The sequence below is a fragment of the Vespula vulgaris genome, chromosome 8, assembly GCF_905475345.1.
Source record: "Vespula vulgaris chromosome 8, iyVesVulg1.1, whole genome shotgun sequence".
NCBI classification, from domain to species: domain Eukaryota; kingdom Metazoa; phylum Arthropoda; class Insecta; order Hymenoptera; family Vespidae; genus Vespula; species Vespula vulgaris.
In genome coordinates, this window is record NC_066593.1 from 6,886,116 (window position 1) to 6,913,354 (window position 27,239).

The 27,239-nt window shown below is 33.1% G+C and overlaps 1 protein-coding gene across 8 annotated transcripts in view; it reads left to right on the forward strand.

Moving 5' to 3' along the window:
- Positions 1-26,191, forward strand: part of LOC127065732 (uncharacterized) — a 92,686-nt gene extending 66,495 nt beyond the window's left edge. For 5 of the 8 annotated variants that reach the window (XM_050998511.1, XM_050998512.1, XM_050998515.1 and 2 more), the window contains 10 exons: positions 11,967-12,104; positions 12,290-12,368; positions 14,092-14,195; positions 18,387-18,647; positions 18,803-19,105; positions 19,180-19,619; positions 19,720-20,099; positions 20,182-20,788; positions 20,873-21,655; positions 22,633-26,191. In XM_050998511.1, the coding sequence (XP_050854468.1) occupies positions 11,967-12,104; positions 12,290-12,368; positions 14,092-14,195; positions 18,387-18,647; positions 18,803-19,105; positions 19,180-19,619; positions 19,720-20,099; positions 20,182-20,788; positions 20,873-21,655; positions 22,633-22,968 (3,431 nt within the window). In that variant the 3' untranslated portion in view covers positions 22,969-26,191. Of the gene's footprint in view, positions 1-2,836; positions 3,851-10,063; positions 11,461-11,966; positions 12,105-12,289; positions 12,369-14,091; positions 14,196-18,386; positions 18,648-18,802; positions 19,106-19,179; positions 19,620-19,719; positions 20,100-20,181; positions 20,789-20,872; positions 21,656-21,941; positions 22,021-22,632 lie in introns of those variants that run through there. The other 3 variants (XR_007782172.1, XM_050998510.1, XM_050998517.1) reach the window with 3 other exon arrangements.
- Positions 26,192-27,239: the final 1,048 nt, after the last annotated feature.

Sequence of the window (27,239 nt, forward strand, 5' to 3'; positions counted from 1 at the left end):
TGGAGAAGAAGACGTTGTTACCTTTGTCAAGGATAGAAATTTAAGTATTAAGTAGAAGACTCCTGCAGTGATGCGAAGAAGCATTTATTAGAACTTACAATTAGATATCCTATCCGACTATCTCGCCACACTGAAATGCCTTCGAAACTTAAAAGGTTAAAGTTTGTGGACCTTCGATACCCATTAAAGTTATTGGAAAAGTCGGTGTCCTTTGGGTTCCATTAGACTATTAATCAGGCCATTACATTGTTCTTATATCGGATACGATGTAAGACTGTAAAAAGAATTTTAATTGCGAACGATAATTCTTTTGTAAATAACAACGAACGAAATGATTTCGATAAAAATTTATTAAGAAAATATTCGTACTAAGAGAGAGACATAAGATTTTAAGTAAATTTTATTTTAAGTAGATAAATTTTTGAAAGTACATACCTTTGAAAAATGATATTATTTTGTATTTACAGATAATGAGTATAACTCGAGAAACAATTAAAATTGAAGATTATTCGATCTAAAAATTACGCGACATATAACGCAACACTAAATTCTTCCAAAAAATTTGTCTTTATAAAATTCCAATTTTCTTCGACCTTATATCGTCTCCGCTTAAATCGTCAATGGGAAACAGACTCAATGTTTATCATGCATCCGTCACATATTGCGAATATGTGACGTTTTCTCTATCGTTACTACTTTTGTCTTACATGCAATATTTTCCATTTAATATCACATATATCTATATGTGTATGTAAAAACATACATGTATATATATATAAATTTTGTCGACCTAGAACAATACGTTTCCAAACAATGAACGAACTTTCAACCAAAAAATACATATAAAAACGAATAGAAAAAAAAAACCGATGGAACGAATAAAAAATAGCTATTTCACTTCATCGTACGAATTAGATAAAATTCGTGAACGAACGTTTTCAGCGCAGTATTTTTCAATCGTAAATTCATCTTCGTTTCATTTTAATTTTAAATATAAAGAAATAAATAAATAATAATACTATATTATACTATAATAAAATTTGTTTCGAAGAAAAGAATAATCATGATTATTTCAACCGTATTAATAATCGATAATTCATGGATGAATAGGATCAAATAAATTGATCTTTTGCTTGGAAATTTCAATATAATTTATTAAAATTATGCATTAATTTAACTAGAATAAAAACTATAATCTCGAAAGAAAGAATTATTATTCGTTGAAAAATGAGCGGCATTAGAAATACGATTTCATGAAATAGATCTTTGGCATTAAACTTTATATTAGTAATAGATATGTGAAAGAAAAATGGAATATATGTTCCATATTTCTTAGCTTCCTGAACAGCTTTCTGTTGGTCATAAAATATTTGCAGTTTCCATAACAGAAATTGAGTAAATCGTTGATGTAATGTGCAATTTAAATATTATAAGAAATGTCGAAAAAATTATTTATTTATATTATTACATTAACATTATACGCCAATTTAACTATTAGCAATAATTGACGTTGCTATTAAAACTTACCTTATCTATTTCCAGTTTTCAAAATTATTCTTTCATAATTTATCTTAAATACTCCATTTTACATTTCATCTGCAATGACACAGTTTTGAAGCGAGGCAAATTGTCACTTTGTCATGTCTCATAACTCCTATCTTTGTTTCTCTCGGGAAACTTCTATAGAAGGTAGTTCAGACTAAACGGTCGACGATGTATCCTCCAGTTTCTAGTGTATACATTATTATTCAATATCAGGCATCCCGCGATAATACAAGTGAAACACGCAGTGCTTAACTTCGGAAACTGAAGATGTCAGGAAGACAATCTATATCCTATCTTCTACCCATTTCTTTTCTAATAATTATTAATGTTAATAATTATTAAGTTAAATTTGTTTACTTATATAATAACTGAAGTGATATCCCAACAATAATAGTTTTAATAGATGCAATATCTTATTCGTTATTTATTTTTTTTTTATTGTTTTATTCGAACAACGTTAATTTCTAATTAGAAGCATTTAATTGGAAGGTTTCGTCTTGTCGTCAAATTACATTTGTAAGATAATTTTCAGTTTCCGATCTGGAAATATTATTTCAATGTAATCGTTCGTAACAATAAAATTTTATTCCGCACAGCTTTTCTAATTGTTACGTTTTTCTTGTCTTTTGTGAGAATGAAGCCACATGTTTTATACGTGTGTATCGCTGGAAGATTAGTAATTACATTCTCAAAGAACAATAAGAAAATTTCACTCAAAGTAGACACTTGAATTAGTTTTTGACCTCTTTTTGTTTCATTTATATTTTAGCTTGGAAAAATTACATTAATTTTTCCCAACAAAAATTTTTTGCCTCTTTCTTTTAAATTATTGTCGTTTGAACAGTGCGTAAAAGTATATCATAATTAAAAACAAAAATAGACCTATTACAAATATCGAATATCATGAGACTATTACAAAAAAGAAACGGCAAATGAAATAGAAGAGATCGATCTGCTTTTGTTGAAAAGCAACATTGAGAATCATCAACAAAAAATCTTGACTTGTTTTGGCATGCGTTTGAATCACACCGGAAGTGGCCCCTTTGAAAAAAGTTACATACCTGCAAGGGAGAAAACGATTCGGAATTACAATGAAAATACACTTTAACGCAACAAGTGTTTACGAGTTACAAGATAAAAATTAATTTTTTAATTAATAAGAAGACATTAATGTCTTACGAAATAGTATATCTATAAAAAAACAAAAAAGAAAAATCGAAATTAAGCAAAGAGTCCAGTTGCAATTGAAAATTTCGACAGTGTTACATTACTATTAATAAAAATGAATCATAATTTGATACAATTAACAAAAAAAAAAGAAGGAGAGAAAAGAAAAGAAAAGAAAAGAAAAGAAAAGAAAAACGAACAAAATAAAATGTAATACTTCCATAAAAAAAAAAATATTAAAGACGAAGCTCGAATAATTTGATGAAAATATCGATGTTATCTTAAAACTGCATTAAAAGTCAGGATTGAAACGAAGTGGGGTCCCCCATGTGCAAACTTTTGGCGCGCGTGGAACGCACGTGGTCCATGGCGGAGATCACGAGGGGGCGTCTGATTGGTAGGGAGCCGGCAGCTGTTCGCTTGGCTTCAAACGTCGAGGGAAGGAGAGGTCGAGAATGCGGGAAAGAGAGAAAGAGAAAGATAGATAGTAGGTAAAAGAGAGAGAGGGGATCTGTGTTCGACTTCATGCGTGCCCACAGACGACGCCACAACGTTCGCGCGAGTCAGTTCGACGACGTACATTCGCAGACGTTCATTGTTCACTCTCGAAAATAATCAGAAAAGGCTCTGACTTTCTCTGTACTATTGAATATTTCGTTGCGATAATCTAGTAATAAACAAAAGAAAAAAAAAGCAGAAAGAAAAAGGAAAGAGAAGAGCGTGAGAATTGTGAAAAAAATACGTGAGGAAATTGAGTTGCGAAGAATTTTTCAAAGGTCTCGAAGGATTTTAACGGACTTTCATCGTTCGAAACGACGAGAATGGATGAAGGTTTTCAAAAGCGAAGACGGAAGGTGGAAAAGGTCGACGAGTTCTTGGCGAGTTCAGAAAGAAAAGAATATTACGAAGAGAACGTGAGAGTGACAAGTTAAGGTTCGAACGAAGGTGACGCTCTTGCGTCCTGCGAGTCCTGTGACTCCTTCCATCTGACTTAGTCGGTAAAGTCGTTTCCTTTGAATTCCGCGCGTGCCACCAACGGAAGTGTGAGATTCTACTTGAATTTGAATAAATTCACGAATGATTTCTCATTTTATTGCGATAACAAAAACTTGAATATTTTCTGTGATAGAAGAATAAGGTAAACATTTTTCTTTGCTCTTCCAATTTCTTTCGTGTTACTTTAATGTAATCCTTTAACAAAGCGAACATGCTGCGTTGTTGTCCTATCTTTTATAACAAATATAAAGAATCAAACGTTTCCTATATGAACGTTGTACGTACTTGAGTATAAAACAGAGATAAAACGAGCGAATATTCTTTAATCGACTTCTTCTTCTCTCGAGACAAGTCCATTGTGAATTCGAAGGAACAAGAAGTTGGACCCTCTCGGCAACGCGTTTTCAAAGGGGGAGAACAGCTGAGAATCTAAAGGCACATTCATACCAAACTATTTTTTTACGATTTCTTCCGAAACATGGAATAGTTTGTCTTTTACTTTTATTTCATCGTCGAAGTTTTTGAATATTTTTTCTTTATTTTCTTATTTTTCATTTCTGCATTTTTTTTCTTTTTTTTTTTATAAAAACAAGATATAAAATAATAAGCGGAAGAGAAGTAGCGAAATTATAATAGATCGCAATGGCCGGCTAGACGTGTACTCTAAAATTCACGCTTTCGCGTTATGAGAAAATTGAATTAGCTGTTGGAAAGTTAATGAAATACGTTGACACTACCACAATCACAATTCCAGAGAGTTTGTTCTTTTTTTGTATTCATTTTTTGGTTCTGTTTTTGCGCGATACAGAAATGATCGATAATTATAGCGTGATATTGTTTTCGAAAGATATATATATATCTTGATATATATATATTTGATAGATATATCCTTTTTTCACGTTGTCTCTAATTTCGTAAATGGAATTTTGTTAACGTACGAAAGTTCGTTAATAAAAAAGTTATCCTATCGATTTATAGAGACCTTGTGAGTCAGATTATAAAAACGATTTACGACAGTTAAGTCATGTTTTTTGACCTATGAAGTACATCGTTTTTAACTCGACACGTTAGTACTTTTAAACTTTCAAACTTCTAAAGTTTAAATCCTAAATGTTACGAATCTTTAAAGAAATATATACTTCACATAATGCAATATATCGTGCTTTATGAACTCGTTAAATTTTGTCTCCCTTTTTGTCGTTCATCTTTTTTATTTTATTCAAATGAATAACAGAATGATGATTTTACTTCGCTCGTTTTTTTTCGAACTTTTCTCCATTTTCCTTGAATACATTTTCAAAGAAATATCACATGAATTTTTTGATTCTTAAGATTTACTCGTTTTCTCTTGGCCTTTACGCAAAAGACATCTTTCTTTAACTTTAAATTGTGTTTAGTGTCAAATTACAAGGCAACTACGAAAGATTATCCTTTTCCTTACATATTGCATGTTCAGCTTTCACACGTGCTACTGCTTTAAGAAAGAAAGAGAGAGAAAGAGAGAAAGAAAATGCTAGCAAGGTCAACCGTATATGTGAAAACGACCTAGCTTGTTAAAAAGTTACTCTCTTATCCGACAAAATACACTTTTAATTCATGACTTGTAGTTACGCTTAAACGGAGACAAGTTTTGTTGTCCGTGAAAGTTCTCATTTCCTGGGACTAAATTAAAATACATGCATGGCATGAAGATATTTAATTCATCGTTATTCTCTTTCATTTATTTGAATACGCTCTGTGATCACGTGTAAATTAAAGAGAAAAGAAAAAAAAGAAAAAATATTAGTTAAAACTCGTCTAACTCGTCTTTGTTGATTTTGACGTCGTTCAAATACGTATATATATATATAAAAAAAAAAAGAAAAAACGATACACGAGCATAAAATTAAAAATCAAACAGAACCTTTGAAATAATAATCTTTCTTCTCTTTTTCCTCTATTCTGGGAAAACACGAAGAATCAAAACATTCTGTCATGGACTTTAATGGCTGGTTTCGCTGTGGTATTCGAACGGCCAGTGAACGGACGCATGAACGTCCTTGAGAGGTTAACCTCGATGCACAGTCGATTGCATAACTTGAAACGAATCGAGCATGGAACAATTTTCGTCTCCTTCTTTTCAATTTTCTCGCGAAAGTCTAAAAGTCCTCGAGATATTCGCCTCTTCTACTCGTTCCCCTAAAGAAAAATAAGTAATTGATAGTAACTGATAATAAATAAAAATGCTTGCAAAGTATATATAATTTAGGATTGTCGAACAAGCTTTATTTGAGTAATAATAATCATCTCGTTGGAAATGTGCCTAGAATAAAACGTCTTTTCTTTTTCTCTCGCATATTTGCTTAGTATTCTTTTTTTTCTCTTCTTTTTTTTATTTTTATGATTAACATAATGAGGTTCGTTTGGTAAGTTTGCTCTTTCTTGTCTCGACGTCCTATATTTCTCGACAAATTGCCCGAGCAGATTGGTATGGACCGACTTTAACTAATTGTAAGCCACAGTTATAGGCTTTACCCGTATCTCCGTTCTGTCCCAGAGAATACGAACGCAACACATGGTGGTTAGAAATACGTACATATATATATCGAACGAAGCTAGCTACGCGATACATCATTCGAATGACTTTTTCACGCCATATGGTCGATTAAATCGTTAAATTGCAAACGCATGTTAGCAGAAAGAACAACGAAAGAATATTAAAAATTCCTATTGGTATTAAACCGACTAACGATTAATGTTATCAAGAACACGATTAAACATTCCTACGTCAAAGGTATTTATTTTGACTTATGTGGGTATGTGTGTCTACATAAAAAGATATACAATATACGAGAAAGATATCGAATCGTTGTGAAATAAAAAAAGTACCTATAGCTAATAATACTAATAGGAAGGTAGAAACTTTATCGATAAATCGAACTTACCAATCGACTGCACCTACACGTATTCCAAGAACTTGTTTTTAATAAAACCTCTTTTTCAATCTGGGACAAGTGCATTATTACTATCGACGAAATTGCGAAAAGTTTTTTTTCCTACGTGAAAAATCTTAATTATTATTCTTTCGAGATCGATATAAAAAGAAACAAGGCATGAGAAACAAGATTCGAGAAATAAGACGCGATATACTTGTTAGCATTTAATGAAAGAATGTTGAATTTATTTCATCGACTTTGAATTAATCGTTATTAACAATCATTCGATTAGTTCATTCGATATTTCTAATCGATCTAAACGAACTAATCTATAATTTCATAATGAAATCTGTCATTGGCAGAAATGATTTGTACTATTAAAGATGTCTCATCATTGGTCATGACGTTAGATATCAAAAAAGTATGACAATTATCACCGGAAAGGAAAGAGATAATTCTTTATCGTAACGGAACTCGTTGATAATAAGGCTAATGATCTTTTGGATTTAAAGAGAGAAAGAAAGAAAGAGAGAGAGAGAGAGATTTGTTAGGATGTATTAACTATTTTTTTGTCTCTATTCTCTTTCTATTCTCTCTCTCTCTCTCTTTGTTTTTTCCAAACGACAAATCGTTTACAAGTCAGTCCTTAAATATGAATGAAAAAAGAAATAGAAAGCAAAAAGTATTCTTTGAAATTACGAATAAAGTAGAGTCTGACCTAGGAGGAAAGTTTCAAGGTACACACGAGAGAAATGAAGCCGCGTTATTAACTACAATATCTCCGTGGGATTAACAATTGTCCAACTTTCGGTATAATGTGAGAAAGAGAAAATAAGAGTGTTGTGTGTCAGATAGTGGTATGTGGGCAAAAGGAAAAGAGGAAACAGTCGAGATTGATTGGCACGATGCAAGTCAAAGCAAGAGAGGGAACAATGCTTGCTCTTATCCTTTCCCTTTTGTTTCTTACATCTTTTTTTCCTCTTCTCTTTCTACCTTCCTCCATTGTTCGATGGACCAGGTGCTCTCTTTTAATCTAGATTTCCATCGTACCCTCTGATGGAACTAAAAGAAAAGATTCGATCGAGGCAATGTTAGTTTCGCGAATGATAAAGAAAACAGTAAAAGAGAGAAAGAGAGATTCTACATAGTGTTGACAAGAAAAAAAAAAGATTTTTCTTTCGTTATTCTCTCAGGGAATCCAAAGTCTAATCGATTTACTTGGCCAGACTCTGATTACCCTGTTATCCTCCTGGCAGACCATAATTCTCTCGTTAACTTCTAATGAGCCCCAATCTGTATCGCGAGAGAGACCGTTCGTTCCATCCCTTCCAATCGATTTGAGCATGCTCGAGCGATTGCGCTTTAACCGCTATGCTCGTTTACCCCTTGTTCAAGGATTCCGGTTGGAGGTTCTTGAAAAAATGTTTTTGGACTCCTTTTCATAAATCAACAAAAATTCTCTTCCTCTTCTCCCGTCTATTCATACAAAATACATGTCGACTTAACTCGCAACGGAGTTTTGCATATATACGATATATTTGAAATCATTTATTCTTCTTCTTTTTTAAACGAACTAGATTTTATATCAAATCTTAATATCGGTAAATAGATCCTAGAAAAGTTTATAAAATCGAATACAACGGACGAATAAAATGGTCTTGAATATAATCCTTCGATATAAATAAGTATATATTAGAAATAATAGTAGTTTTGTGTAAATCTCCGTTTCGAGGATATCGGCTTTGACGCAAATCGTTTAGCATCTTCGTGAGACTAAAGTCAATAAGAATAACTCGAAAAATAACATTCGATCTGAGAAGTCCTTTTACAATCACTAGAGAAAAGAACATTCGTATATGGAGAATACGCAAATTTATTGATGATGCACGTGTTTTGTATTCTTTCCGAGACATTAAACGGCTAAAAGCACTACGTCCAATCTCTCACGAGTTCGTTGTCGTGTGTGATACAGAAAGAAAGAAAAAGAAAGAGAGAGAGAGACAGAGAAAGAGAGAGAATGTTGCTATGGAGAACATGCGACGGTTACAAAGCGAGGAACTTGGCCCATTTTATGGTAATTTCGCGAGATCATAGAGAGAGAAAGCAAGAAAGTTAGAGAAAGAGAGAAATGAAAGATCCCTGGTAGACGTTAGAAAGGCGATACACTATCGTCGTAGATCCTAACAACCAACGGACGTAAGTAATAAATTTTATTGAGCTGATAAATTGTCGCTCGCTTCGAGGAGGAAGAGGCGACGTTCAGTCCACTTCGTTTTAATGGCCAATTGTCGGGACACAACGGAGAATTGCTCAAGTGCGTGTCCTAAGTAAATAATAAAATCGTTTTAGAGGATGGCAGGGACCCGTGCCGAGAACGAGAGATAAAGAGAGAAAGAAAAAGAAAGAGAAAGAGAGAAAGAAAGAGAGAGAGAGATAAGAAATCATCTGGTTGCTCTACCAGACGACAATTCTCTGTAGAAAACGTCGTTGTGCAAATGATATTTGGGCGGGCCACGAACAACCCTCTCATTGTTAGACTTGTTTCTCTCTTTCTCTTTCTCTCTCTCTCTTTCTCTGTCTCTTGCTCTTTTTCTCTCTCTTTTTTTCTTTCTTTCTCTCTTATCTTGTAACTCATATAACCGTTACTCTGCTTCGACATATCTTGAGAATGCTTTAAAATTTAACATCGACGGATTTCCTGGTAAGAATAGTCTAGCGATACTGTAATCCACGATAACACATTTCGTTTGGTAATAGCGTGACTTATTGTTATATAGCCCACAGTACTATTGTAAGTCACGCTCTTATTTTCAAATTACTGCTATTTCGACGGTGCACTTGACCCAGATCGAAAGTCCTTCGGTTTCCTAGCTTAAAGTTTTATCAGCACGATCTCTCGAAAGTATATTTTCTCCAATAGCAATATAAACGCTTTAATAAAAAGTGATATGTTAGCTCGATATTCATTCGTATTATCGATTGAGAAAATCATTTTATTATCGTTATTAAACCTAAACGGGAAAAGAAAAGATTACTCAAAAATATTATTCCAACGAGTTATCAAAGGTTTAAAATAAAAAAAAAAGAGATCAAAAAAGAAAAGTGAAAAGGGAAAAGCAAGATATTCCGGCTGCTTTCCGCAAAATTAATTTTTTTTTCATAAAAAGAAATTTAATTTTTTAAAGGGAACTTACGTGACCATGGAAAATAAAAAGAACAAGATCTTTCATGGCATGCGATACCGTGTACTTACGTAGTCCAGAAATGAAATTGTTTCGAAAAACAGGTAGTTAAAGGCAATTCCTCGCGAAAGATTCACTTTTGACTTTCGCGGAAAACACATTCTTCGTGTTCTCCGAGATAAAAAGCATCGCGTTATCTTGGTTTTAAAACGATAGAACTTTTTACGAGAGTCTACTCTCGTTTTTCTTTTTTTCCAGCTATATCAAGCCAAAGAATATTGTCCTGCATTCGTCGTTTTCTCAAACAAAAGAATCACCAAAGAAAAAAATAAGAAAAAACAAAAAAACAATTGGAATCATTTTATATTTAAGAAAAATAAAAATATCACTTTTCTTTTGTATTATATCGATCCTTGAAAAAAATAAAAAAGAAAAGAATAATCGATATTTCTATAGAAGGGAAAAATTCCAGATGAAATTTCGAAAGGCTGCGTCAACGTCCAGTCCAAAAATGGAATTATTATCGAGACGATCGACAACGAACGACGGCAGAATGTCGACGTTGAAAAGATCGAGATCGTTTCGTGCTTCGGTAAAACTGATATCGAAAATCCGAAATCGTGCGGCTTTCAGGCTTGCCTCGGGCTTCGAAATTTCGCCTGTGTCCTCGAAGGATCAATGTAAAACGACACGTGTATCCTCGAAGGATTTCGAAAAAGCGAAACAGCAACAGGAATTGCCTAGGACGTTTGTGAATTCGATGAAGAACGAAAAGAAGTCGAACGATAAGAGAAATGAGAGGATAAAGGACAAGGACATATCTCAGGAAGATCGTCGAACGTCGTCAGAAACAAATTCGTCGATCGACGCAGTCGAGTCTCGCGAGATTACGAAGGATTTTGAGAAGAAGCTTTCTCTCGACGATAGAATAAGCATGAAGAACCAAAAAGATCTTGAAAGATCCTTGGAGGGTAGAATAGAGGACGAAACTAAGTCACCGAAAGTCATACGTATTTTTCGTCGAAAAATGATAACCGACGAAAGTTCGAAAAAGAGAAACGATCAAGAAGTGAAGGCTAAGGGAAAGCTAGAAAAAGACGAACACGTTTACGAGAATCCTACGTTTTCTCTAGACAGTTCCCTTGATTCGAGTTTTGCTTCTATTGAAATCAACGTGAAAAATGAGGAGCATATAACACGTGAGGAACGAAATGAATGTGTAGTCGAAAAAACTAATTTCGAAGAGCAAAGACTCTTGAAATCGTTACTTTCTAACAAATCTGATCTCAAGTACGTTAGAAGTTTCAGCATGAGAGAAGATAGAAGCTTCGGAAGAGATAAAAGTCCAGGATATGAAAGGAACGATCGACCAAGGACGAATTTTTATTCCGAGACCGAAATCGATGCCTCATCAAGATCGAAAGAGAAATATAATCGTGATCTTCGATCGTGTATTGAAAATACGGATAGTGTTTGCCCTACCAAATCCTGCAGAAACAGGACCGTAGATAATTTAACTAACTTTTGGACGAATGCTCGTGGTGGAAGCTTTCGTAGCAAAATGTGCGCCAGTAAAAAGAAACTAGGAAAGGAATCAAAGGATCTAGAATCGATCGGACAGGATCGAGTTCTCGTCACGACCACTTCCGGATCAAGTACGCTAGACCGCAGGAAAGCTTTTCATTAGTAGCGATCTCTTGCCACCGGTTAATTGCTTTCTCGCGTAGAATCGATTTCCACAAGACAATATGAACACTCGAAACCCTTTGTTCTTTACGAAGATCTTCCGAAACAAGTCGAACGTATTTATAAGAAATACTACGGATCAATGAAAACTCGTTCTTGTTAATTATTTTTCTTTTGGTATCTTTCTTTCTTCCCTTTTGTTAAAAAAAAAAAAAAAACGGATGTGAAAATATTTTCATTCGTATTTCTCTCGTTCAAAATTATTATTATTTTCTAGAGTATATTGATCTTATACATATATAGATAGATTCAGAGTTAATAGAAATTTTGTTTGTTCATCTCTTCGGGATTTGAAACTTTTTAATATTATTTTCTTACTTTCTTGTTTGTTTATTCTGTCTTAAGTTCCATTTATATATCTTTTTTATTTATATATTTTTGTTCTTTTCTTTTTTCTTTATTTTTATTTACATAGAACTGCAATCGCTACAAGGTATGGAGTTCCTGGAAGGTTTTGGAAAAAAGAAGCAACAGCCACAACAGCATTCGAACAATCTGTCGTCGATACATATTAATCCTCTCTTGGCACAATCCCTCAACATACATTTGCATGGTATATTCTTTATAATTTTTTACATTAAAACGCGTACGGCTGACTTTTCTCATTAGCATAATGTTGGTTATTAAGTCTGATATAAGCGTGTATGCGTATCTCGAATATACGTTTATGAATTATACTATTTCATTTCATCATTTTTAATGACCTAGCTTATAACATTTTTTTTATTTCATTTGCAGCTCTTTTCGCAGCCGTCGAACATGGTCATTTGGACAAAGCTAGAACAATTTTGGAATCGACCGACGTGGACGTAAACAGGTCAGAAAATTTATACAATCTTCATTTTAACTTTGACTTCGTTTATTCGACATAAAAGATAAATTAATCATCCAATGTATATTATAATATTATCAACCAACGTGCTTATGGTCACATATAATGCAAAATATTATAAGCACAAAAAGAAAAATATATTTATAAACGGATTTAAAAAAAATTGTTTTTGTCGTATGTGAGAACTTAACACCATCGCATATATAAGATTTAAATACAAAGATATTCCGACACAGTATTTGTCGTACCGGAAGTTAATATATAACGTATGGGGACAAACTTTCGAAGCAACGACGATGAGAATAGAAAACCGATACATTATTTGTCAAGGATACGTTGTTTCACTCAATCTGCGAGTTTCTCAAAAGTTGTTTTCCGTTGGTTGGAATATTTTTGAGGAAAGAGAGAGAGAGAGAAAGAGAGAAAGAGAGTGAGAGAGAGAGAGAGAGAGAAAATAAATTGATGTATAAAAGAGAAGATTTTTAACTGAATGTTGTTAGAAACTTCTCCGTCTTCGATATCGAAAGAGATTCCAACTTGAACATCGTTCGATCGTGCAAATAATTTCAACTTTTTTTAACTGTCCATACCATCTGGAATACGTAAGAAAATTTTATAAAAATATAAGAAAACAAACAAAAATCTAAAGGTTTCGTTCGATATCTTTTTTTTTTTTTAGATGTAGGTTAATAGTTTAATAATATATTCGATAAACCAAACCAGTTTTAATCGAAAGTTATTAATGAAAATATAATTACTTCATGTGACTTGACTTCCTCGAGAAATGCAAATTTTGGTCTAATTTTGTATAAGGTCAGTACGTGTCCTGAGTCACGAGTTGATTGCCTGAGCACTGTGACAGTCGTTTTTTCCTGCTCTCCATCCCATTTTTTCATCGAAATTGGCAAATGGAACGTCGTAAAAGCTTTCCTCGACTCTATAAACCTATCATAGTAGAAAGCATTCTAATTCGAGATTCGAAGATCTTGGCTATTTTCTGCCAAAGCAATCGTTTCGCTCTCTCGCACCTGAATGTAACTTGCTTTCGTTGAATTCTCTCTACGACATAGACAAAGAACGATAATAGCTTCTGTCTATGTAAATGCGTATGCGTATGTGTTTGGTAAACGGATTATCGTTTGCACCGAATCGACTTCAACATGTTCATGTGAGAACAAGCGAGTAAGTAAGCTCGCTTCCAACGGATGCTACGGATATCCCATAGAACAGTTACATTGTACTTGATCAAACGATCAAAAGATCTAATTCCTGTCATTGGAAAACGATACGAACAGCGAACGTATCGTTATCGATCTCATCAGTTTACGTGTCTACGTAAAGTATACGAACGTTCTATAGTAATATTTGTATTGATCTTGGAAGGTTCAACTGGAATGATCATGTTTCTTCTAAATTATGCCTATTATATATAAAATGTCATAGAATTGTAAATTTTTTAGAAAATTTATATAATTATGTGAATCTCTAAATTGACGGTGAAATGTAGATTTTTAAATCATTTTGATTATTATTATTATTTTTTTTTTTGCTTTCATTATAAAAAACAAAACAAAAGGGAATAATATTATATTCTATAAGAAAATAAATTAGAAGGAAGTGTCAGAGAAGATGTATAATGATTTTCGTTTTCAAAGGAGCTCATATTCTTCTTTCATTTTCTTTAACTTTCTTTCTTTTCTATTTCCAGCGTAAACAGCGACGGTTTATCGCCATTGGACGTCGCAGTACTCAGCAACAACAGACCACTGGCGAAGATGTTGGTCACGTTCGGTGCTCAGGAAGGCAACCAATGTAAGTAGAACCGAAATCAATCGGAACGTCATTTTCCATGTGGTTGCTGCCTCGAGACGAGTTCACATTGTTCATCGACGCGTATAACGTATCCGTTCGAGGAATTTTCTGTAATACATCATTATTCTAAGGTCGATCAAGAAACGACGATGCAGGGATTCATAAGTCAATTTTAAAATGCATGGTATTCAGATGGCAGGTAATTTGCGGATTGGAGAAAAGAAAAGAAAAATGGGAAAAAGAGATCGTGAAAAAAATAGAAAGAAAAATTAAAAAGATATGTCGATGGAGCTGACAAAGTTACCACTGTGTTTCTAGTTTTTGTTTGGCAAATTTGAAGGGTTTTAACAGAGAAAAATGGGATAGCAATAGGATAGCAAAACACGAAACGGTTTTTCAATTAGGATTTCGTGGCTGGCAATAAAAACGGTTACGAGAGATATTGCGTTCCAGCGACGACGACAACGAGAAGGAAAAAAAAAAGGGAGAGAGAAAGAGAAAGAGAGGAAAATTAAACGAGAGTAAAAAGAAGTGCATGAAACGTTTGAATTCGAATTTTACACTATAACCGGAAACACTTCTCTCGTTGTTATTAACGATCTTTGCTTTAATACTTTCTACGCACTTCTATCCTTTTTCATTTTCTCTTTGTCAGTCTATCTATCCCTTTCTCTCTCTCTCTCTCTCTCTCTCTCTCTCTCTCTTTTTCTCTTTCTCTCTCGATTTCTTTTTCGATATCAATATCGATTTCAATATATGTGTATGAAAACCTTCATAGATATAGTATTGGTGAGCTTGCAAACCGATATCAAAGATAATCATTCGATCCAAATTCAAAGTACGACATATGGATTCGATACAATCGTACTCTATTGTTTAATTAAACATTAAAATGTGGTGCTAAATGAATGATTGTAATTTTATTATCAGAAAATAAGTAAAAACTATCTTAGAAAATAGAAATAATGATGATCATTGCATTCGAAAAAGTATTTCGAGATTTTTATAGGAACTCGATGAATTTAAGTTTTTATTTAATAATGATTTACAAAAGAATATTATTTTTTTCCGTTTTATATTGGGCATTATCACTGGACTAAAGTAATTATCACAAATTTTTATAACCGGGCGATATTTCTGATTTAAAAATCGATGTAAAGTGGATAACTACGTATCGTTAAACGAGAGACGAGAGACTTTTTCATGAAATTGCGTGAGAAAGGTAACGAGACAAGGAGATGTACGATTTTAAACGAGAAGAAAGTCAATCTCTTCTGATGAATGGTCGTCCAAGGGGGAAGGTCTACGTACTGTAAATTAAATTGGCAACGTGATCTTCATTTATCCGTAGCTATTCTTACTTTTTGTAATTTATTTTATTTTTCCGACATGCTTTAAATCTTTTTTTAGTTTCAACAATAATTTCTTATTCTCTTTAATATAATATGAGAAGCTGTGAGACGTGTGTATATATATACGTACATGTTTTTATTATTATTTATTTTAAATTCTTAATTAATTCTCAAATGTTCATCGAACGGTTAATGTAATAGTTTTATGTGTAAATTATTTTATAGTAAAAATCTAAAAAAAAAAAAGAAAAAAGAGCTTTCAACACTTTTATATTCCTAGGTAACAGAGTGTAACATTGGAGAAGTGTATCTTTAACACGAGAAGTGTAACAACATTGAACCATTTTCAATCGATTCGATTCTGAGGCAAGATAACGTCCATGAAATTGGCAATAATCAGCTTCGTCGCTTCATTGATCCTAAATAAAGCGATCCGCGCATCGTGGCCGCGTCGTTGTTGTAATTAGAAGCTCCGTCGGTATAGTAAGCTGCAGTTGCAACATCACGGCGTATATCTATATCGAGATAATTTATACATAACTATATTATGAAATTGAACGAGCAATATTATATTGTTCATTTTTCATTTTTCAATATTGTTATATTCAAGTATCCGTTCGTTAAAAATCGTTAAAAATTTATGATCCTTTTATAGTAAGGTAATCGAAACGAGTAGAATTATTGATCTCCAATTTAAAAGGACAGAAATGATCAATAAACGAATTGTTATTTTTTCTTTTGTTCTTAACTTTACCGTCGCAGTCATAAAAGTATGAAATTGTTACTACCGCAATTTTATCGTCCCAGTACAACGGGCAAGTCTTTTCTTTTCCTTTTTTTTTTTCTTTATTTTTATTGCCATACCATTGGATAGATTAACGTGATAGAATTGTGCACTCTCAGAACGTTATTAGTCGATATGCTTGATGGAATTGCTCGTTCGTTGAGATCGAGCGCGTTATATTTCCTGGATTTTTATTGCTCACCTATGTTCATATCTGACATACGTGCGTATATAGTGACGTATAGATATATAGATTGCAGCTGTGATAAGCTTCTGTGAAATTTACATTTAAAACGTATTCATGCTTACCCACGAAATGTCATCGCTTGATTGAACGCAACTAATTATCATTTGCATATCATTTCATCTTTAAAATTGCCTTTGTACAAAAAGGAAAAACATAAAATAAAAATAAAAAAGAAAAGGTATTCGTTTAAATTTCGAACAGCAAAGAATATTGACAATATATTTATAACATTAAAATATTTTGATGAACAATCACAAATTACATGTAATTCAAAACATTAACAATAAACCGAACAGAACAATGTAGAATTATAGTAACATTAAAATTCATTTAACGAGTTTATTTTTGAAATTCTCTCCGTGCATTACAAATCGAAGGAGAGAAACTCTCTTAAAATTATCCGTATGATTTCATGAGAAAATGACGAATGATCAGCGAATGTAACTTCTTACAATAATATTTTTTTTTAATAGTAACAATAATGATGATAATGATAATAATAATAATAATTATTATTTTAATAAGAAAGGATATTTTAAATCTGGGACGCTTAATCGCCCATTTAGTGTTCCATCTTGGACTAATATTGCGAAAGCTGTAATAATAACGTCCCCATCCTCTGGGTGTTCTTATATGGTTAATTCCATTATTATCATGATGAAGTATCATGAATAATAAGTATTTAAAGAAATTTTGGCTTAGCGATATAATTGAATAATGCATTATCGATAAACGTTTTATAAGCTTTGTAAATTAATATTTTCGTGATCTTCGTAAGTAAAGAAATACATGTTCCAGAGAATGATCATTACTTTTTATTATTCATTTTCGAAACGATTTGCTATCAAAAGAGATACAGTTAAATATAATAGAAACGAGAGTGAAGAGAAAGTTATGTATATGGCTATACTAGATATTATCTCTTTTCTTTTTGTTTTTTTTTATTTGATTTCAAGCATAAGATCTCTCTATAATTAGATATGTTGTATTAATTGGTATGATAATTAAAACTTTTACAGAATAATTAATAGAATGGTTCGAAAAAAGTCACGATATAACATACGATTAAATATAGCATACAATTAAAAATTTTTCTCGAGTTTTTATGCATATCTTTAAATATTATAATCAAAAGAACTTTCGAAGATAATTATTGATTATGAGATTATATTTAAAAATTTTTATGGAACTTCCAAAATTACTCTTTATGCATTTTGATAGTGAACAAATATAACAACGTGACCGTAATAAGCGAGAAGCGATAAATGGACCTTGTGATTCTATTACTGTTAGTGTGTGTCCTTGAATATTACGATCCCCACCTAAATCGCTTGCCATATACCTGCTCATTATTTCCGTATTGCTCTCACGTGTGCCAGATTCTTCGTGATAACAGAATGACGCATTAAATTCACCGTCGCTCGTCTTCGGGGAATTTGTAGTTCGCATAATATCTGTCCCGTGATTCATGCTGGCATCAAAATCTCTGATTAACGTTAAATGCTCTCCTTTTAAATGTGATATTTTTTATATTTTCGTTTTACAATCATTACAAAAATAACAATTAAATACTCAATGTGTGATAGCTTGTGTTAATTATTATACCTCATCCTCATTTCCATATAATGCACAACAAAATATCTCTTATGAAAATTACCTATACCATAAATAAAGAGGTGTCGCATGAGTGAGAGAAGGAGAGAGGGAAGGAGAAAGAGAATGAGAGGAAAAGAGAGAGAGAGAGAGAGAAAGAGAGAGAGATATGATCTCTTACATACCATTTGTAGTAACACTATCTTTATTTGCAGTCAAGTCACCAGAGTCCTTGGGCAGTCATTTGGCGTCGTTACTGTCGGAAGCGGAACACCGAGTCCAAGAACTCGGTGGCAGTACTTCCGGCAGCGGTGGTAGTACTCTTTTGGAACCTCCGAGCAGCCACAGAGCCAGTTTCTCGACACAGCATAATAATCTTACGGGATGCGGAGGCAGCACCGAAGACAAACAACTGGCCCTCTGGGAAAGGAGAGCTCGAGCACTGAGAAAAATGTTGTTAGGTTTCGATCAAGCAAGTAGGTACCTTTTTATTAAATTTTGTATTTACCAATGGCTTTATTGGATGTATATAAATTTCCTTAAGAAGCTATAATTATTGTTTTACGATTTAAAAGTTTTTTAAAAGTGAATAATATAATAATGCAAACATTTGATTTATTCGTCATAACAGGACCACCAGACATGCCTTTCATGGTCACAGTCGATGTTACCGGAACAACCTCCGTGACAGTCAGATTTCAAGAACCAGATTCACACGACTCTCCAATTTGTACGAAATTCAAAGTTCAGTGGAGTCTCAAGGAGGATTTTTCTACTATATGTGGGGAGAGAGAGGTTCTGGATATGAAACAAAGAGAATGTCGTATCGATGGACTGATTCAAGGACAAAAATATTATTTCCGTGCGGCTGCGGGAAATTTAAAAGGCTACAGCAGATTTAGGAATTCGGTTCCTGCTCATGTCACTCCTAGTAGTAAGTTTTATCGCATTTATCAGTTCGTAAGAGTTTAAGAAAGTATTGATATATGTGAATTTATGTTTATAAAGGTTGGAGAGACGTTGACGGCAGGGTACCAAGATTTGCCGGACGTTTAGAGCAATTGAACACTCTCTTTACCGATATAAGACGTCCGGAATATACGCACGAGACACCAGCAGTTCAAAGACGCAATCACAAAAAGAAAACGACGATAAAGCAACTCTTTACCGCAACAAGCAAGTTTCAGAAGAATCTGCGGCGTGGCGTGTTTCTTGCTTGTTTGCTTTATCATGAGGATAAGGTTCTCGTCACCAATGAAGACTTTTTACCTGTGATCGAGGTCGATGAAACCTATCCTAGTTCTATTTATAACGATTTTCACTGGCTGATGAAAGTTGCATGTACGTGGGACGACGTAAAGACTCTCCGACAAGATATGGAGAAAAGTCACAGCAGTTCGACGAATCACTTTAGGATAAAACTGCTCCAGGCTGCTGCACAAATGCAGGTTGGTTTATATTAGAAAGTTTTTCATTCGTTTTCTTGGATCAACGAGTTCGTTGGATAAAAGAATTTCATCAATCTATTTGATGCAACTGTCTCTTTAGGCTGCATTGTGTATACAAGATCTTGGCCAGTTATACCATAAACCGATCAGAGATATTCAAGGAACCCTTGTATTTGCGACCGTGAACTACGTTAAATCGCCAAAACTCGTATCAGTCTTAAATAGTAGATGGCTTCCTTTGAGTAAAGTCACTAAAAAAATTATAACTCACGAAGATAGCAACGTAGCGGATATTTTGATGGCCAGTATACAAGAACAAATGACATATCATCAAGTCAGTAGCATCAAATTATCAAGGGGTTTATATCTTGGTTATTTGAAAATGCAAAGTAGCGTGGATCTTATACAACTGGTTGTACCGGCAAAGTCACCTAACGTCTTGCCACATTGTAAAATACGTGACAACCCTCATGTATCCGCGTAAGTAATCAATAAAATTGATTGTTGCAAATATATATGTATTTAACGAGTAATCTAATTGAACATACTGTATTTTTATCAGGGAGGAATGGGATTATCTGAAAAGGATAACTCGCATTTATGCCTCCGACAATTCTGTCAAAGATTCAGAGGAAAAAGAGAATGTAACGAACGAATGTCAGGGTACAGAACAACAGAAATTATTCGTTGATTTGGTCTCCGCGACATCACGTCGTCTCTTTAATTATATGGAAATTAATCCAGAGGATTCTTTAATACATCGACTTTATGATGCTGAAGTTATCGATCTCACGCACGATGTGTCATTTCTTATTACCGTACCTCCTGCAGAAACAGCGTGTTGTGTACCCGGAACCAGAGAAATTCTTTTACAACGAGGGGATTTACTTTCCTTGCCCATTCAAGTATTCGAAATGGTTCACTTAAATACATACCAAAAGGATGTGATCAATCGATATTCAAGGCTAAGCTGTATATTGGAATTGGACACCGCACAAGCTCAGCATAATCATAGAGAAGCTTTTAGCTCTTTAGAATTAAGCGTGGCGAAAGATAAACTTGCGAGGTTACAAGATCTACAATCTCAGGTAAACACAGTATGGAAGGGTGCTAGATGGCTTATCGACGTCATCACTTTTGCAAGAGACCGTGGATCTGGTCAACAAAGCGTAAGTTTTCTAACTACATTGAATAACGAATATCGAAGAATTTTGGAGAAATATAATTGTAATATTCTTTCGATTTATACTTAGGGTACATCACAAACTGTTGGTATATCTATGAAACATCTATTAGGTCTAGACAGAAATAAGAGTAATAGCAATAGTTTAAAAAGAAGTCTTCTTCAGTTACCACCTCGGGATCATAAACTCGTCAAATCGAGTCCAGGACGTGGAAGTTGGCCAGGTCCGAATGTTACAAATTCCTCTTCCAATTTGCTTACAACCGAATTTAGCAAAAGCGAGCAACAATTACCTAGTGGTCAATATGTACGGAAGGGCAGTAACATTTCAACAAATTCAGAATCTCAGAAATCGTCCGTACCTATAAGTAGTGCTGGTAATTTGAGCAATACCAAGAACGTTAGCACCAACAATCATTTAGTACCCATGCAGAATGTACGACTTCCACCTTCGAAATCTGAGGACACCCTTTTACTTACCAAGTACAAACACAGTCCTAGAAATCGTTCGGCCACCATCACTTCTGCGTCGGCAAGTACCAGTCCATTACTTAATATAAAACCGATTATTTACGGTGGATCGCTTTTAAGCGTATCAACGGCTATGACCAACACCAACACGAGTCTCCTCAGTGTTAGCAACACAAATTCCGACAGTCTTCATTCTCTAAGTAGCGACGAATATTCAACTCCAAATTCGAGTGTATGCTTAAAACCAGGACATATGAAAGTCAAAACGACAAAATCAACGGCTAGTATAGCAACTATGGCTACTTCAGTAGGGGATAATCAATCGGAAGAAGAAAAGGATGAAGCAACGATGATGCCAGCACCTCTCCCTGGCATTCTTCAGGTAACAAAATACGATATTTCATTTCCACGTGGGTATTAAGTAAGAGAGCTTATAGTTAAGTAGAAAATAGTTATATAGACACTGTTTCATTAAAGGTAGTAATAAAATAATTATTGTTAGTTTAGAGTAAAGTAATCGTTTGGATGTTGCACAGGGAAAATACAATAATTATCTAAATTTAGATTTTAAAAGCTTCATATAGGATACTATGCTTAATTGAAACTTCAAATGAAAGCTTCTCTATTCGATATGCAACAGTGCATCTAAATATTGTTTTTCCTTATAGGGGACACAAGTCTAACCTGATTATAGTTAAAAACAGCTCACTTGGTCTTCTAGTGCAAACCAATGTAGCAGATACATAAGTAAGCCGCTACATCGCTAAATTTAATTACATTGTGCTGTTTTGCTTTCGAAAGATTATTTGGTGTATTAATACGTATTTAAACACGTATAGCATGGGACATCCTACTGTTTGTTGCTTTATCATCTCAAGATAGATGCAAAATTCTAGCGTAATATAGCTCACATTATATTACAGCTTTTTCACTCGAAAATGTAATTCAGCGCTTATGTAATTGCTTCTTGTTTTTGTCCAAGAATATTAATACGTTATTGCAGCAAATTATAAAATTATAAAAAATTTCCGTTTCGAAATGATGCTTTTTTAATTCTGCAGACACATATGTAAAGAATACAATCCTTTTTAGGAATTTCTATAGTAAAATGAATATTGATTATTATACAGTGATAACAAACTGTTTTACATATGAAGATTGTGCCAATACTTTGCATATTGCTTTTATAACAAAAGCTATGTTCAGTCAATGTAAATGAAGTAAAATATTCAACGACTCACATTACAGAATCGTGTATAATGTTGAAAGTAACGCTGCAAGAAAAATGCATATTTATATAACTTATAAAATTATTTTTTACTTCGTTTATTTGAAAAAAAAATATTTTCATCATTACAGGTTTACGCGGCCTATGAAACTGGTTTGGCCTCTGGTACCAGTTTAAAATTACATGTAACACCACGAACCACAGCAAGAGAAGTTGTAGATCTTGTTGTCAAGCAATTAAATATGGCTGTAGTGTTAAAGGGTCAAGATGGGCCTATCTACACAGTCGATGAATTACCAAATTTTTGCTTAGTTGCTGTAATTGGTGCGAGGGAACGTTGTTTAAGAGATGATTTTAAACCCCTTCAACTGCAAAATCCGTGGAAGAAGGGGCGTTTGTATGTTAGACAAAAACAAGATGTTCTCGCTGCTCTCGAACACAGTAGCAAGCATACAGCCTATTTATAGCAAAAATATGATAAAACATCTTAAAATTATAATATGTGATTTTTAGTTCTCAAAATATAACATAGTGATAACTATTAATACGTTTGAGAATGTAAAGTCACATTGCGTATCGAATGAAATTCATCATACGATCTATAAATCGAAAATTTCATTTTATAGGACTTGGTGTTTTTAAGAATTGCTCTTAATATTAAAGATATAATTTATTACACGTATAAAAGAATCGGGAGAAATTGATTTCCTCTTTTCATATAAAGTCAACTAGCTTTAGTTAGATTATAAAGTGATATTTGACGTGAAAGAGCGTCGTAGGTATTCTATAATCTACGTAATATAAAACGTTTCTCGTCGTAAGTAATTGCACTAGATGATCGGTGAACTCGAATAATTTTCTGTATCTAGAACTGTACATTCCAAGTTTTAATGCGATCTGTAATATTCCTCGTTAGTTAGTTAGTTTGTAAAAAAAGTTAATACTCAAGATATATTATACATTATTATATTTTAGGTATCGATCTCAATGTTTTGTCCGATATGCGCGTCATTAGCAGTGTGTCAAATGTTTCAGAGATATCGTCGTTCCTAAACTCAATAACTTTTGTGTCCATATAAATAAATAATCTATGTAACTTTGATAACTTTCAACTTAACGTTTGTAAAAATTAATTAAACATAGCATAAAAAAAAATAGTTACGATGCTTAACTGCATTTTTAATAGCTATTTATTAATGATATATCAAACCTGAAATATAACATATATTAAGAGTATTAATTTCTTTTAAATATGCTTTATAATATTTTTTTATTTAAAGGCTTTTAAAATGATAATACGAAAAGTTCCTAAAGTTCCCTAATATTATCAGACAGAAATTAAATTATTATTGTATTGAATTCGTTGCTAGGAACGATAGAATTATCTCTGCGAGGAAGTAAAATCGACATCGGTGCTCATTTAAAAGATGATTTGATTTTATAGAAGATGACAAAGATTGAATGAAAGTTGTTTGCAATTGGTAGTGCGTTTGTGACAAAGAGGCTTATAGACTGTGCTGTAGTATAGAAACAAATATTATTATTTTTATTTCGAATGCTATTACATGGGAAGAGAGATAAAGCGTGCGTCAGTGAACATAAGTATGAAACTTCATTTTTTTGTGTTTGGGATATATTTGATTTTATAACAAATTATGCGCGAAGTTCTTACTCTATTGCTGTTAATCATCAGAATTTCTTGACGAAATTAAACAAGAGATTCATTCTAATAATAAAATTGAGAAATGCGCCATATCGTCAGTGCATTTTTCAATCAATATTTAAAATACGATTATGAAATTTCAATAACTAATAAAATCTTAATATATTGTGTCAACACATTGTATCAATATCAGAGATGGGAATTCTTATGTATCCTAATTATAAACAGCAACTATTTTAAATTGCATTCCAAGTACGTAGCACAGTATAATTATTTTTAATCGCCTATAGCAAAATTTAAATTATATCTTCACAATTATATTTTTACGTAATAAAATTTATATGTATATCTTATATTTTTGATGCTACATATAAGTTCTCCCAGTTCTGATTCATAAACCGTTTAAAGTAATACTCTGATAACACAATATGACTGCACAATATTTAAGAAATTAGAAAAATTTTTGCATAACTTCTTATATAATATAATAATCAAGATCCAAGAAATGTTTTGTAAACGTAATATGATTTTTAATTTCATTTTATGGCACAGAATTGCTTACCCTTTTAAGATTGTAATGCATATACATACGCAATTATATTTCAAAAAGAAATATTAAATATTAAATATTTATAAGATCCGTCCTTCGCTTACTGCACATTATATTTACTTAAAAAGTATCGTTCAGAATGAATAAATATTTCATATTTATTGTGCAGTATATATTGTGCACAGAGGGGCCATTATGTTTAACAAAAATATACGATGCACATATTTTTTTATTGAAAAAATTGAGATTGTTACTATCGTATAGCTTAAGAATGCTTTACAAAGATGAAACAGCGAGTAATTGAGACAGGATGATGCAAAATTTTATTAGCTCTGAATGTTTATTGATGTTAAATGTAAAATAAGTATTAATTAGATAGATGTTATTATACAAAGGAGAGGAAAGAGTGAAAGGAAAGATAAAAACGAGTAAGCGACAAAGGAAAGAAAGAGAGGAAAACCAAAAAAATATGTTATGTCCAAATAAATTATAGGAACAAAGGTTTTCCTTTATTATAAGGAAATAGGATCATAAGGAAATAGAGAACAACTAAGGATATTAGACTTTGTAAATAAATTAGAGTATAGAACGACGATGACGATAGGAGATGCAAACTAACGAGATTATTTTATCTGAAAGCGTATATTTATCATGATGTATCTATATAATTGCGCCTACTAAAAAAGCGAAGATGAAAGGTACACATAAAATAGTAATCGGAAAATACGAAGATCGCCGTTCCCCTCGCACCAAGAAAAATGAAAAAAGGAAAAAAAAATACCCACAAAATCATAAGATTAAAGAAAGTTGAAGAAGCGCGTATACAAATAATTGTGGTGAAATATTAAGAAAATAACAAATTCGATGTTTGTATAGGAAAGGAATTTTTCGTTCGGTGGTAACTAAATTTTTCTTTTACCCCTTTTTTCTTTCTTTTTTCTCATTTCCCTTCATTCGTATTCCAGTCTCGACAAAATCCTGTATAAGAAGGAAAAGTGCATATAAGAAAAGGGAAGAAAAAAACAAAAAAAGAAACAAAAAAAAGAATAAAATGTACCATTGTATTTGAGTCATATCGTCTTTCACGCGGTCACGTCGGTACTTTTCTCTTTTATTTTTCTTTTATTATAATCTTCTCTCACCACCCAGTAATTTTCCCCGACACAAGCAGAACCTGCCCGCCCTGTTGGCTAAACGAGAAACGAACCCGGACTTCCCACGACCGAGAGTCCTGCTGACCTACTTCAAACCTTGTTTCTCGTCTCATCTCGTCTCTCGTACCACCTACTCCTTATTTATTCCCGACTCAGAGCGTAATTATGCGCTCTTTTTCTTATCTTGGATTTGCCGAGAAAAGGGGCAATCGTCGCGGATTTAACGGTAAGAATTTCTTCGAATTCTTACGTTTCTTTTCTTCTTCTTCTTCTTCTTCTTCTTCTACTTCTTCTACTTCTTTTTCTTCTTCTTCTTTTTCTTCTTATTCTTATTCTTCATCAAAAAAAAAAGAAAGAAAGAAAGAAAAATATGAGCTCTATTAGTAGAATCTTTGTAACGTATACAAGAAATTATTTTTAATTCGTACTATTGACATTTCAAAGATCGATCGCGACGACATTTTGTTTGGGAATGTGGCGCAATTACAAAAAATATATCATAAAAGATTAGATATAAACGCGTAAAGCCACGGTATTGTTGCGATTGTCGAAGTAAAAAAGAAAATTTCAAAACTTTTTAAAAAGAAATATTTGAAATAATCTTGATGAAAATGAATTGCTCAAAGCATGAGTTACGAGTTAGTTTGTTGTTCTTGTTTTCTCGTGTCATTGATACATCTCGTGTTTAAAAAGGAAAAGAAAAAAGAAAAAATCAGAAGTAAAAGGCGATCGTTTAAAAGCGATCATTGATCATCGTCATGATCGCTTTATGCGTAAGTCTGTTGACCGCTACGCGCCTTAGGTTAAAAATGCAAGGGCGTAGAAACGTAGAATCGTGAAAATAAATCCCTTTTCATAACTCCTTACTCTTTTTTTATGATTTTTCTAATACAAGATTATCGATCATTTCTTTTCACCTGATATTGCCTGTAACATCAAAGGTATTTCATAAACCTTTCTTTTAAATAAACAAATGAATTAATAAAAAATAATTGTTTAAGTAGGAGATCACAATTTGTCTTTAGAAGAATTACTAAATTTTATTGTTTTCTTTCACACGTTCCCACATTTTTTGCCATGTGTTAAGTCACGATATTACGCCATTGCGGAAGACCAACATCAATTCGGTTTTTGCACGTGCATATACAGTTAATACTCATTGTCACGACGGCTCGGTCGTTGGAGCGAACGCGATTGGTCGACCGCACGCCGGATTCGCCCTCGGCTGACCCCGTTGTTGACTGACCCACTGTCGATACTGATAGCGCAACACTATGCGGTCAGCACGAAGTCAGTCCACTTTGGCATTTAATTGGATACGCTTGAGAGAAGAAAAGTGGGTTCTTTTATATACATACGTATATATGTACG